Genomic DNA, 14,011 nt, shown 5'->3' with positions numbered 1-14,011 from the left:
CATATGAATTTAAGTATTCTATTGTGTTTCCACTTTAAACATTTACATAATTTCAGATACAGTCTCATGTAAAATAACAATACGGTATTCTTTCCTTTACGCACCATAGTTGGCCAACCCTTTCAAGGAGCCTGGGTGGGTCAGTCGTTAGGCGTCTGCCTTCGGCTCGGGTCCTGATCCCAGCCCGCATCGAGCCCTGCATGGAGCCCCGCATCGGGCTCCCTTCTCAGCGGGAAGCCTGCTTCTCCCTCTCCCAACCCCCCTGCTCGTGTTCCCTCTCTCACTGTCTCTTTGTCTCTCAAGTAAATAAATAAAAATCTTTTAAAAAAAAAAAAGTATTTGAAAAATAGGACAACATCTCATTCTTTGAGCCATTGGGATGAATTGGTTTAATTTACACCCCTCTGAAGATCTTTCACATCTTCAAGGTTCTTTTATTTTATGACAAAACCATAGTTCTAGAAGCTTGTTTCTCACACCTGAAAAGACTGGATAAGGGACATGATCCTGTAGAACATAAGAGGTAAGCCTGATGAATCTGAACACAGGGGGTCTGGAGGTTGGAAAAAAGGGCTGAGTGCTCATGGGTGGTGCTAGTATGGGGGTGTGGGAGAGATTAGTTCAAAGCAAGAGTATTCAAAGAAGAAATGAGTCCATTCACAGAGGAGGGACAGAAAGAAGAGGTCGATGACACCAACCATGTAATTTTCCTGGGAACTAGACCTATGCGTAAGACATGTAAGTGCTGCGGTTTCGTGAAGAATGCACTCCTACGGTACCTGACTGGCTCAGTTGGTAGAGCACACAACTCTTGATCTTGGGGTCAGGAGTTCGAGCCCCACATTGGGTATAGAGATTACTTAAAAAAATAATAATTAAAATAATGCACTCCCGAAGACAGCATCATTTAAAATCTGCATAATTCAAGACTAATTTTCTCACAGGACTAAATGGAAAGCAGGTGTATGTTCTCAGAGCTCATAAATCTATAACTATTGTGGCAGATTTTTTAATATTGCTTTTTTATATATCATTATTCTTGCTAAAGGTTCCAGAGTTTTGACTTCTAAATGCACAGCATGATCTGTCAAAGGAGTTATTTAAAGTTCTTTACAGTGTTTTAGCACACCTAACTTGTATTCCAAAATTATTGATTTGAGGCCTATTTTCCCAGCCCTGGCACCACCATCCAATCAATGCTTGGAGGTAAAAAAAAAAAAATTTTTTTTAAGATTTTATTTATTTATTTGAGAGAGAGAGAATGAGAGATAGAGAGCACATGAGAGGGGGGAGGGTCAGAGGGAAAAGCAGACTCCCTGCCGAGCAGGGAGCCCGATGTGGGACTCGATCCCGGGACTCCAGGATCATGACCTGAGCTGAAGGCAGTCGCTTAACCAACTGAGCCACCCAGGCACCCGGAGGTAAAAAATTTTTAATTATAATAACAAAAGCACAGCAACACAATAACAAGCAAAATCGCCACCAGAAGTGCTTCCTACCTTTAAACAACACAATTCACATCATTAACAAACTATGGCAGGTATTTCTTTGTAAGGTGGTAATCCTACCAAGTAGCAAGAGCATACAGAGTTTCAATGCATAAATCCGAAATCATTTTTTACTACTTTTTTCAAAATTGGGGCAATTTACGTTAGTTCACATTTTGCTTAGAAGACACAATTTTTATATCATACTATTTCTAAATTGGCAGCCACGCTTACCATACATACGTGTCTTGTTGGGTGAGGAAAGAGGACAGTAGCGATGAAAAGAAATTGATTCCAACTAGCGATGGTCCCTTCAGCTTTGGAAGTCTAAGGCAACTGTCTGCAGATAATTTTGTGACATCTACGTTACTGTTTTGAACTGATTTCTGAAAGTATATTATGGTGTTTTTGGGGCAAAATCATCTAAAGAACCACTCTTGTAACCATCCCCTTTCTCCTACATCATTAGAGTTCTCTGTTCTACTGGATCATGCGTAGAATTACGGTCAGTAATGTGGTGGCAAATGTTTAATATCCAGCTTTGGAGACTGGGGTGAATGGGGGAAAGCCTTAGGTTGCAGTGGTTGTCTATGCCTGTGGTGTAAAAACTTCCATTCCTGGCGAATTTCAAGATACCAACGTGGAAGAGATGTGCAAAATTGGCTCTCGCAAGCCAGTGTGAGCCAGCTCCAATACACCCCTGAAAATGTTTTTCAAGGCTCAGTTTACAACCCACTAATGGGTCTTGCAAACAATTCAGTGGGTTATAAGCAGCATTTTTTTTAAATGAAAAATTAGAATGCAAGAGTATTGTTTTGCAAAGTTTTTGTTTTCATAATTTTAAATATGTATGCAACAATTCACAATGTAAATGTAGTTGTTACTGTGGATTACTTGTTGAAAGTCTACAAGGCACCACTGTAGTATCTTCTTTTTTTAAAGATATAATTAATTTATTTATTTGAGAACGAGAGAGAGCACATGTGCATGAGATGGGGGGTGGAAGGGTAGGGTAGGGTAGGGGGTAAAGTTGGGTGGGAGAGTGGGAGGGAGGGTCAGGGGGTGGGAGAGGGACAAGCAGACTCCACGCTGATTGCTTGGGAGCTAGACCCCATGACCCTGAGATCATGACCTGAACCGAAATCAAGAGTGGGTTGCCTAACCGACTGAGCCACCCAGGCACCCCAGTATCCTCTCTTTTTAAAACAAACAAAAACAGAAACAAAACAAAATCAAAATCTTCTTTTTATCCCACTGCTTCCTTAGCTACAACAGTTGCTCTGTTCTTCACAGCTAAACTTCTTAAAATATAGATAGTCCTGATTTCTGCCACTTCGCCTCACATTTCTCAGCCCACTTCAGAGTGAATCACTGATGACCTCCCTGTTGCTAAATCCATGGGTCACTTCTATGTTCTCAGCAGCATGTGGCACCAACTGGCTTGTTCTCTCTTCAAACACTTTCTTTCGGGGCACCTGGGGGGCTCAGTCAGTTAAGTGGCTGCCTTCGGCTCAGGTCATGATCCCAGAGTCCTGGGATGGAGTGCCGCATCCGGCTCCCTGCTCAGCGGGGAGTCTGCTTCTCCCTCTCCCTCTGCCTGCCACTCTGCCTACTTGTGCTCTCTCTCTCTCTCCCTCTGTCAAATAAATAAGATCTTTAAAAAAACAAAACAAAACAAAACCAAGAACCTTTCTTTCTTTGGCTTCCAGAACACCACTCCCAGCAGGTCTCCATGGCTGCCTCTTCTCAGTCTCTTCCATTGACTTTTCTTGACTTAACCTCCCCAGGGCTCGGTCCTAGGTCAAATTCTCCATCTATCTACTCTCGTAGGTGACCTCATCAAATTCTATGATTTCATCTCACATCATTGTCTCCTTTACTATGTGTCAGCCATGCTTGTGACCTCTCTATTCCTGAACACGTTAAAATGCATTTCTCAAGAACCAGAGGGATCTTCCATTACTATTCCCTCTGCCTAGAATGCTCCTACCCAAGATCTTCACTTGGCTGCCTCTTTCATTCACCAGCAGTTTAAACATCACCTCTTTGCAAAGGATTTCCCCGGCGCCCAATTAAAGCAGTCACCCAACGGCTCCCAATTACATTACCCTTTTTTATTCTTCTCTGAAACTCCTCACTCTCTGTGTCCCCCACTGGAATGTAAACCCCATTGAAGCAAGAGTAGTGAAAACTCCCTGTCCTCATGAAGCTTATCATTTGGTGGGTGAAGTCACATAAAGTAAAAAGGTAAATTATATAGCATATTAGAATATGATAGGTGCTAGAGAAAAATAAAGCAAGGAAAAGTGATAGGGATTTTGTGTGTGTTTTGGGAGGGTGTTTGAGATTTTAAATATGGTGGTCAGGAGAGTGCTCACTGAAAATTGGTATTTGAGTAGGCTTTAATGAGGAAAAGGTTGTCAAATGCAAAGGTTCTGTGGGGGGGGGGGGGAGTGTGCCAAACAGGCCCTAGGAATACCAAGAAGGCCAGTGTGCTTGCTGGAAGAATGTAGTAGGAAAAGAAGGGAGAGTGTGTGTGGGTGGTAGGCAGATCATGTGAGGACTCCAGTATCTACCCAAAGAATGAACAACAGCTAGTGGAAGATTTTAGCAGAGTAGTGACATTGTTTGAATTATATTTTGTCCTGATCTTTCTGGTTGCTGTGTTGACATCAGATTGTAGGAGAGCAAGAGCAAAAAGCAGGGGGACCAATTAGGAGGCTCTTGCAATAATCCAAGAAGGAGATATGGGATTTCCATTTTTTTGTTTTGTTTTGTTTTGTTTTGGTCTCTTCTCTCCATCTAGAAGGGTCCCATGAGGCAAATACTACAAAAACCTTTTAGTATACTTATATTCCTTATCACTGTACCTTGTCTCGGTGGGCATTCAGCATATATTTGTAGATTTTAAATGATATAAAAACATACTGAGCTCATTGAACAAAACAGGGACTAATGAATGGGTTATTTCTAAGAACAGGTTCTCTGGCTTTGTGGACACTTTAATCCAGAATTAGTTCACCAACACTGGATTTCAGGCTGTTTTACTTTGCCACATTTGCACCTAGATACCACTTAACAAAGAAATAGAGAACTGCTGTGTATTGATTTCAACTTATTTTGCAAAGGAGAGGTACGAAACCCAGGCAAAACTGTGTAGACATTTGATTGCTCCTCACCTCATCAATAACCTATTATTTCAACCTAACATTTAGTGCCTACTTCATGAGAAGCATCACACTGAGCGTGGGGAGCATATAAGACAAGTTCCTTTTTTCGATTCAAAATCGAGTTGGATAAAACACAACGCACAGAAGGATAAGTACAAATCCAAGGTAGTGCACGTCATGGGTTAAATGCAGCTATTTACATTGGCTCCTGAAGAGTGAATCAAACTTGGAAAATGAATAGGAGAAAGAGAGAAAAGTAACAGTAAATCGGAACGTGAGTTCACTGGTATGGGATTTGTAATGAATTCTTCAATTACAAAAAATAATAAAAGCCGAAGCCACCGAGAAGAAAGCCCAAAGTGGCGACACCAAAAACAGGTCTTTCAAAACGAACGTGGATAAAAATCAAGTAGAGACACGTAGGAACATGAGATCTTTGCGGTGCCGAACAGAAAACCGCGAGCAGCCAACCGTTTTGGGTAGCTTACATAACCTTATTTACATTTCTCTGTTTTTACAGCAAACTAGCGGCGAGTGTGGGTGAAGCAAGAATAGTGAAAACTGAGCTGAGAAATCAGTTATTCACTGATTATCTAAGTCTGCTCGTAACTGTGTCCCATTATGCTGGCATTTTTTTTTTCCCCTAGGGAGGCGCGTATCTTAGAAAACCAGTGCGTAAAGGACTTGGCGAGTCAGCCTCAGCGGCTGCAAGTCCAAGTTAGAGTAGCCAGACGCGGTGCTTCGGACTGGGCGCAGTGCCGCTGTAAAGAACCCACTTCCCTAGCATTCCTCTGACACCCAGGCTGTGTACTGGCCAAAAGGGGCGTCTCCAAGTCGGGTTATCGCTCACAGCACCATCTGGACTCTGACCCGAGGCAGAGGCCGGGACCCCTGCGCGGGCGGAAACACGTGGGGCGGAGAGAGCATCAGTTTTCTCCTTTCCAGCCCATTTCCGCGCACTCCCACCCCGACGACCGGGCAGAAGCAGGCGGACACGCTCAGGAATTCTTTAAAACACCCTCTGCCGTGCATCCCCTCCGTCCGTCCCGCAGTAAGCCGGTCGCGGTCCAATCCCCGGACGCTGTGCCGAAGGTCCACCGCGGGGACGACCGGCAGCCGGCCGGGCCAGAAGCCCGCAGTGCCCCGAGCACGCCCCGCACCCAGAGGCGGGGCCGCCGGCCACGCCCTCGGGGGGGGGGGCCGCGAACCGGGAAACGGAGGCGGGCTGACTCTTCCGGCTTTCCGTAGTCGCCCACGCATCCCGGGCTCCCGGAGGGCGCGCTGCGGCGGAGAGAGCACCCGGTGCGCCCGGCGCCTGCGACGCCTGTCCCGGGGTGAGTCGGCCTGCGGGCGGTTCGCGGGGAAGGGCGGGGAGCGGCCGCGGCGGGGGGCGCGCCGGGCGAGGAGGGGCCGCGGACGTCGCTGTCTCCATGTCGGAGTTTGGTGGGTGGGACGCCTCGGTGTACCGGTTCCACAGGTCCTCTCCGCGGCCGCGTGGGGCGGGGTGGCAGGAAGCTCCCGGGAGGGAGTCGCAGCGGGAGCTGTGGCCCTTTCCGCCCGGCCCTCCCGGCGGCGGCCGCGGGCAGCGGGGGCTGCCCGGCCGCAGACCCTCCCCTCCCCGGGCTGCCAGCCCCAGGCCGAGCGCCGCCTGCCCCCGCGGGAGGACAGGGTCTGTACTTTGAGTGACAGACCTCCTCTGCTCTCCGGCACTCTCTGAAAACACGTTCGTTCAAGATGCCGAGTCATTTGACTGCAGTGTTAAAAAGTTCGGAAGCGTAGGTCACCTCAGTGGGCTTTGGCCGTGCGTAAAACGTGACGATGGCTTTTTGTGAAGCGAATCAACAGCAGGACCCGTCCCTGTGGGTACTTTGGGAATGACTGGTTTCACGCAAGCCTATGGTTTAAACTGGGTTACTCTCTGGTCACCATGTAAACTATGAATGTGGCTATGGCATCTCGCTATCCTTTCTTTTTGCTCGTATTCGCCCTTCCTGAATTTTACGGAGCAGGAGGAAGAGTTTTGAGGTCTTGACTAATGTCTAAATTAATGACAGGTTGGGGTTACATCTAGATGGTAAACCAAGAGGAATGCAGGATTTTGTTTTTCTTAATAGAAACTCGTAGATGTGGTTACTGCGTATCTGCTGTGCGGTATAATGACAGAATTGGCGGAAGTAAATGTAGGAAGCTTCACTTTCGTTTCCCTTTTAGCTCTGTTTGACGACTTTTAAGGCTTCCCTGGAGCAATTTAATGGGTACTTCTACTAGATGAGTACTTTTATCTTTTAAACCTGCAGCTGATGCACAGCACACCCCCCCGCCATAGTTTTTTTTTTTTTTTTTTTTTTAAGCCACAAGGGAAACTATATCATTTTCTTTTCTCAGATTTTATTTATTTGAGAGAGAGAGAGCGCGTGAGCGTGAGCCGGGGGAGCGACAGAGGGAGAGGGACAAGCCGACTTCCCGCTGAGCTAGGAGCCCAGATCAGGACCCCAGCCAAAGTCAGAGGCTTAACCGACTGCGTCACCCAGGCGCCCCTGGATTGTTTTTCTTTTTGACTTGTTTAATTTGGAGGAGGAAGAGCAATGCCTTCTATTAAAATAAGAACAAAAATTTATAAAGCACTTACTATTCCGTTGTTTTATTAATTCATTTAATCAGAACAAACCTGTGAGGTGAATGTTACTCTTATTCTCACTTCACAGATGAGAAGAGTTAAATGAATATCTTTGGTAGTTGTACCGGACTATTTGCTGTTATTTTATTTTTAGTAGTAAATTCCAAGTTAGAGATTTTCTGTGAATGTATTGTTCTAAATTTATTATTCGGTTTTATTTCTGTTTGAGCAACTTCAGGATTTGGGTGGTAAACATAAAGGACAGTTAGTGCTGATTTTGCTTAGCACAATTAACGTCTTCTTTCCTCCTGCTGTTAAGTTGCCCCGCGTGATCTGATAAACTTGTGTCTTCTTTTTTATTGAAGAATAATTAACATATAATATTGTATTAGTTTCAGGTGTAACATTGAGTCAGTATTTATATGAAGTTTATATACATTATTTATGAAGTGATCACAATAAATCTAATTAACATCTATCACCACAAAGTTGTTACAGTATTATTGACTATATGTAGTAAACATCTGTTACTGTAACAGAACCAACAGGAGTTTGCTCCTTGGTGAGTCACAGAAACTACACCCAGGTGAGTTGTCCCACCAAGGAAGCTTTATTTGCATCAAATAAGGAGATCCTGGGGAATAACTTTCAAAGCTGGGACTCCCCCAGGAAGGGTGAATGGGTTGTTCTGTAAATGAGGTTTGTGTTCCTCCTTGGTATTACATTAGTATTATAATGAGGTAAAGGTAATTGTTGGTTATTCCGGAGGTCACTCCATGGTCCATCTGTACAAGCCCGAGTCAGGGGTTTAGGACCACCAGAGCTCTTCCTCTGGGCAGTTAGTTTTGCTTGAGTGGTAGTTTCTGTTTCATTAATGGGATGTTATGCCCTCAGGGTCTTTTGCCTGAGTTAAGACAAGCTGGAAAGAAGAGCTTAAGGAAAAATGCAGGACCAAGGTTGGGGGGTACAAGGAGGTGGGTAGTAAAGGTCAGGTCTTGGGGTCTGGCTGGTGACATCACCATACAAGATTGTTACAATATTATTGACTATGATTCCCTGTTACATCCCTTTTCTTATTTACTTTATAACGGGAAGATTGTACCTCTTCATTTCCTTCATCTGTTTCCTCCATCCCTCCCACCCCTGTTCCCTCTGGCAACCCTCTGTACCTATGAGTCTGTTTCTGTTTTGTTACTTATTTCACTTAGCATAACACCCTCTAGATCCATCCATATTTGTCCCAAATGGCAAGATTTCATTCTTATGTCTGAGTCATATTCCATTATATATGTATAAACCACATCTTCTTTATGAATTCAACTATGATGGACATTAGGTTGCTTCCATATCTTAGCTATTGTAAATAATGCTGCAATGAACATAGGATTATATATGTCTTTTCCATTTAGTTCTTTTTTTTTTTTTCATTTTCTTCGGCAAATACCAAGAAGTGGAATTGCTGGATTGTATGATATTTCTATTTTTAACTTTTTGAGGAACCTTCATACTGTTTCCCACAGTGGCTGCATCAATTTACATTCCCACCAACAGTGCACGAGAGTTCCCTTTTCTCCACATCCCTTGCCAACACTTGTAATTTCTTGTCTTTTTGATTTTAGCCATTCTGACAGGTGTGAGGTGACCTCTCATTGTGGGTTTGATTTGCATTTCCCTGGTGATTAGTGATGTTGAGCATCTTTTCATGTGCCTGTTGCTTCTCTTGTATGTTTTCTTTGGAAAAAAGTCTATTCAGGTGTTCTCATTTTTTAATAGTATTGTTTGATATTGAGTTGTATGAGTTTTTTATGTATTTTGGATGTTAACCCCTTATTGGGGTATAATTTGCAAATATCTTCTCCCATTCAGTAGGTTTCCTTTTCGTTTTGTTGATGGCTTCCTTCACTGTGCAAAAGCTTTTTATTTTGTTGTAGGCCCATTTGTTTTTTTTGTTTTGTTTTGTTTTAAGATTTTATTTATTTATTTGACAGAGAGAGACAGAGAGAGACACAGCGAGAGAGGGAACATAGGCAGGGGGAGTGGGAGAGGGAGAAGCAGGCTTCCCGCCAAGCAGGAGCCAGATGCAGGGCTCCATCCCGGGACCCTATAGGATCATGACCTGAGCTGAAGGCAGACGCTTAACGACTGAGCCACCCAGGTGTCCCGGCCCATTTGTTAATGTTTGCTTTTGTTGTCCTTGCCTAAGGAGACAGATCCAAAAACACTACCGTTAATACCTACGTCAAAGACATAACTTACTGCCTATGTTTTAAGAGTTTTATGGTTTCAGGTCTTATATTTAAGTTTTTAATCCGTTTTAAGTTTATTTTTGTATATGGTATAAGAAAGTAGCCCAGTTTCATTTTTCATGTAGCTGTCCAGGTTTCTCAACATCACTTATTAAAGAGACTATCTTTTCCCCATTCTTGCCTCCTTTGTTGTAAATTAATTGACCATGTAACCTGGATTTACTTCTGGGCTCTCTGTTGTGTTCTATTGATCTATTTGTCTGTTTTTGATTAGTTTGTAGTGTACTTTGAGATCTGGGAGCATGATTACCTCCAGCTTTGTTATTCTTTGTCAAGATTGCTTTGGCTATTTGTTTTTTGTTTTTGTTTGTTTGTGGTTCTATACAGATTTTAGGATTATTTGTTCTAGTTATGTGAAAAATGCCATTGGTATTTTGATAGGGATTGCATTCCATCTATAGATTGCTTTGGGTAGTATGGACGTTTTGACAATATTAATTCTTCCAGTCTGTGAACATGGTATATCTTTATTTATTTGTGTCATCTTCAGTTTCTTTCATCAATGTCTTACAGTTTTGAGATTACAGGTCTTTCACCTCCTTTATTAAATTTATTCCTCGGTACTTTATTCTTCTTGATGTAATAGTAAACGGGATTGTTAGTTTCCGTTTCTGAGAGTTCATTATTAGTGTATAGAAATGCAACTGACTACTGTATATTGATTTTGTATCCCGCAACTTCACTGAATTCACTTATTCTAATAGTTTTTTGATGGAGGCTTTAGGTTTTTTTTATACATAGTATGTCAGCTGCAAATAGCAACAGTTTTACTTCTTCCTGTCCAATTTGGATGCCTTTTATTTCTTTTTCTTTCCTAATGGTTGTGACTAGGACTTCCCATACTGTGTTGAATACAAATGGCATAAGTGGGCAGACTTGTTCCTCATCTGAGAGGAAAAGCTTTTAGCCTTTCACCATTGAGTATGGTGTTAGCTGTGGGTTTGTCATATACGTGGCCTCTATTATGTTGTGGTATATTCCCTCTTTACTCACTTTGTTGAGAGTCTTTATCAAAAGTGAATGTTGAATTTAAGCAAATGCTTTTTCTGCATCTATTGAGATGGTCTTACGATTTTCATCCTTTGTTTTGTATGTGGTTCATCACATTTTTTTTTAAAGATTTTATTTATTTATTTGAGAGAGAGAATGAGATAGCATGAGAGGGGGGAGAGTCAGAGGGAGAAGCAGACTCCCCGCTGAGCAGGGAGCCCGATGTGGGACTCGATCCCGGGACTCCAGGATCATGACCTGAGCTGAAGGCAGTCGCTTAACCAACTGAGCCACCCAGGCGCCCTGTGGTACATCACATTAAATGATTTGCAGATATTGAAAGAACCTTGAATTCCCAGAATAAATCCCACTTGATCATGTGTATGATCCTTTTAATGTATTGCCGAATTCGGTTTGTTAAAATTTAGTTGAGGATTTTTACATCTGTGTTCATCAGGGATATTGGCCTGTGATTTTTTTGGTAGTGTTTTTGTATGGTTTTGGCATCACGGTAATGTTGGCCTTGTAGAATGAGTTTGGAGTAGAAGCATTCCTTCAGTTTTTTGGAGTAGTTTGAGAAGAATAGATATTAACAATTCTTGAAATATTTGGTAGAATTCACCTGTGAAGCTTTCTAGTCCTGGACTTTTGTTTGTTAGGAATTTTTTGATTACTGATTCAGTTTCATCACTAGTAATTGGCTTCTTCGAAAAGTAATTGCTTTTTTCCTGACTCAGTCTTGGAAGATTGTATGTTTCTAAGAATTTATCTATTTCCTCTAGGTTGTCCAATTTGTAGGCATATAATCATTTGTAGTAATCTCTTATGACCCTTGTATTTTTGTGGTATCAGTTGTAATTTCTCCTCTTTCATTTCTGATTTTATTTATTGGGCCCTGTCTTTTTCTTGATGAGTCTGGTTAAAGGTTTATCAATATTGTTTCTTTTCAAAGAACCCATTTCATTGAACTTTACTATTTTTTGTCTTCATTTATTTCTGCTCTGATATTATTATTGCCTTCCTTTTACTACTTTTGCAGTTTGTTCTTTTTTTTTCTATTTTCTTGAAGTGTAAGGTTAGATTGTTTTTTCTTTTTCTTTTTTTTTTTTTAAAGATTTTATTTATTTGAGGGAGAGAGAGAGAGCACAAGAGGGGGTAGGGTCAGAGGGAGAAGCAGACTCCCTGCTGAGCAGGGAGCCTGATGCGGGACTTGATCCCGGGACTCCGGGATCATGACCTGAGCTGAAGGCAGTTGCCCGACCAACTGAGCCACCCAGGCACCCTTTTCTTTTTTCTTGAGGTAGGCTATGAACTTACCTCTTAGAACTGCTTTTGCTACATCCCATATATCTTAGAATGTTGTGTTCTCATTTGTCTAAAGGTATTTTTTTATTTCCTCTTCGATTTTTTCATTGATCCATTGGTTATTTAGTAGCATGTTCTTTAGTCTCCACATGTTTGTGGGGTTATTTTTTTCTTCTTGGAATTGATTTCTAGTCTCTTTCCATTGTGGTTGGAAAAGTTGCTTGATATGATTTCAGTCTTCTTAAATTTATTGATACTTATTTTGTGGCCTAATGTGTGATCTTTCCTAGAGAATTTCCATGTGTACTTGAGAAGAATTTGTATCTGCTCTTTTTGGATTGGATGTTTTGTATATATCTATTCAGTCCACCTGGTCTAATGTATCTTCTAAGGCCAGTGTTAATTTTCTGGTTGATGATCTATCCAGTGATGTAAAGTGGGATGTTAAAGTTCCCCACTATTACTTTATTGCTGTTAATTTCTCCATTTGTGTTTGTTAATATTTGCTTTATATATTTAGGTGCTCCTATGTTGGGTGAATATTTACAAGTGTTATATCTTCTTGTTGGGTTGATTTATCATTATGTAATGCCCTTGTCTCTTTTTACAGTCTTTGTTTTAAAATCTATTTTGTCTAATATTAGTATTGCTACACCAGCTTTCTTTTCTTTCCTGTTTGTGTGGAATATATTTTTCCATCCTTTCACTTTTAGTTGGTGTGTGTCTTTAGATCTGAAGTGAGTCTCCTGTAGGCAGTATGTGGATGGGTCTTGCTTCTTTATTTATTTAAAAAAATTACTTTAATTTTAGTGTAGTTAACATACAGTGGTACATTAATTTCAGGTGTACAGTACAATTCCCTATATTACTCAGTGTTTATCAAGATAAGTGTACTCTTAATTCCCTTCCCTTCTTTCACTCCTGCCTCACCCCCTCCCCTCTGGTAACCATCTGTTTGTTCTCTATAGTTAAGAGTCTGTTTTTTGGTTTGTCTCTTACTTTTTCTTTTGTTTGTTTCTTAAATTCCACATATGAGTGAAATCATATGGTATTTTTCTTTGACTTATTTCACTTAGCATTATGCTCTCTAGATCCATTATGTTGTTGCAGATGGCAGGATTTCATTCTTTTTTATTGCTGAATAATATTCCATTGTGTATATATATGCTACATCTTCTTTATCCATTCATCTGTTGATGGATACTTGGGTTGCTTCCATAATTTGGCTATTGTAAATAATGCTGCAGTGAACATAGGGGTGCATATATCTTTTCAAATTGTTTTTGTATTCTTTGGGTAATTATCCAGTACTGTGAATACTGGAATATAGGATAGTTCTATTTTTTATTTTTTGAGAAACTTCCATACTCTCTTCTACAATGGCGCACCAGTTTGCATTTCCACCACCAGTACACGAGGGTTCCTTTTTCTCCACATACTCGCCAGCATTTGTTGTTTCTTGTGTTTTTGATTTAGCCATATCTCACTGTGGTTTTGATTTGCATTTCCTTGATGATGAGTGATGTTGAGCATCTCTTCATGTGTCTGTTGGCCATCTGTATGTCTTCTTTGGAAAAATGTCTGTTCATGTCTTCTGCCTATTTTTAAATTGGATTATTTGTGGGTTTTTTTGGTGTTGAGTTTTGTAAGTTTTGGATACTAACCCTTTATCAGATATGTCATTTGCAGATATCTTCTCCCATTCAGTAGGTGGTCTTTTAGTTTTGTTGGTCGTTTCCTTTGCTGTGCAGGAGCTTTTTATTTTGATGTAGTCTCAATAGTTTATTTTTGCTTTTATTTCCCTTGCCTCAGGAAGCATATATACAAAGATGTTGTTATGGCTTATGTCAGAGAAATTATCACCTATGTTCTCTTAAAGGATTTTTATGGTCTCAGGTCTCACATTTAGGTACTTAATCCATTTTGAGTTTGTCAGAATAAATGGTGTCAGAAAGTGGTCCAGTTTTATTCTTTTGCATGTAGCTGTCCAGTTTTCCAGACACCATTTATTGAAGAAAATGTCTTTTTCTTATTGCATATTCTTTTTCCCATTGCATATTCCCTCGTTTGTCAGATTAATTGACCATAACATTGTGGGTTTATTTCTTTGCTTTCTATTCTGTTCCATTGATCTAT

General features: G+C 41.3%; 1 protein-coding gene across 6 annotated transcripts in view; it reads left to right on the top strand.

Annotated features, from left to right (window-relative positions):
- The first annotated feature begins 502 nt into the window (after window positions 1–502).
- The window catches only part of LGALS8 (galectin 8), a 42,216-nt gene continuing 28,707 nt past the window's right edge, over window positions 503–14,011 (top strand). For 2 of the 6 annotated variants that reach the window (XM_027596769.2, XM_027596766.2), the window contains exon 1: window positions 6,380–6,516. In XM_027596769.2, the coding sequence (XP_027452570.1) occupies window positions 6,476–6,516 (41 nt within the window). In that variant the 5' untranslated portion in view covers window positions 6,380–6,475. Of the gene's footprint in view, window positions 524–5,851; window positions 5,992–6,236; window positions 6,517–14,011 lie in introns of those variants that run through there. The other 4 variants (XM_027596771.2, XM_027596770.2, XM_027596772.2 and 1 more) reach the window with 4 other exon arrangements.

The sequence above is a fragment of the Zalophus californianus genome, chromosome 15, assembly GCF_009762305.2.
Source record: "Zalophus californianus isolate mZalCal1 chromosome 15, mZalCal1.pri.v2, whole genome shotgun sequence".
NCBI lineage: Eukaryota > Metazoa > Chordata > Mammalia > Carnivora > Otariidae > Zalophus > Zalophus californianus.
This window is presented reverse-complemented; position numbering and strand designations above follow the sequence as displayed.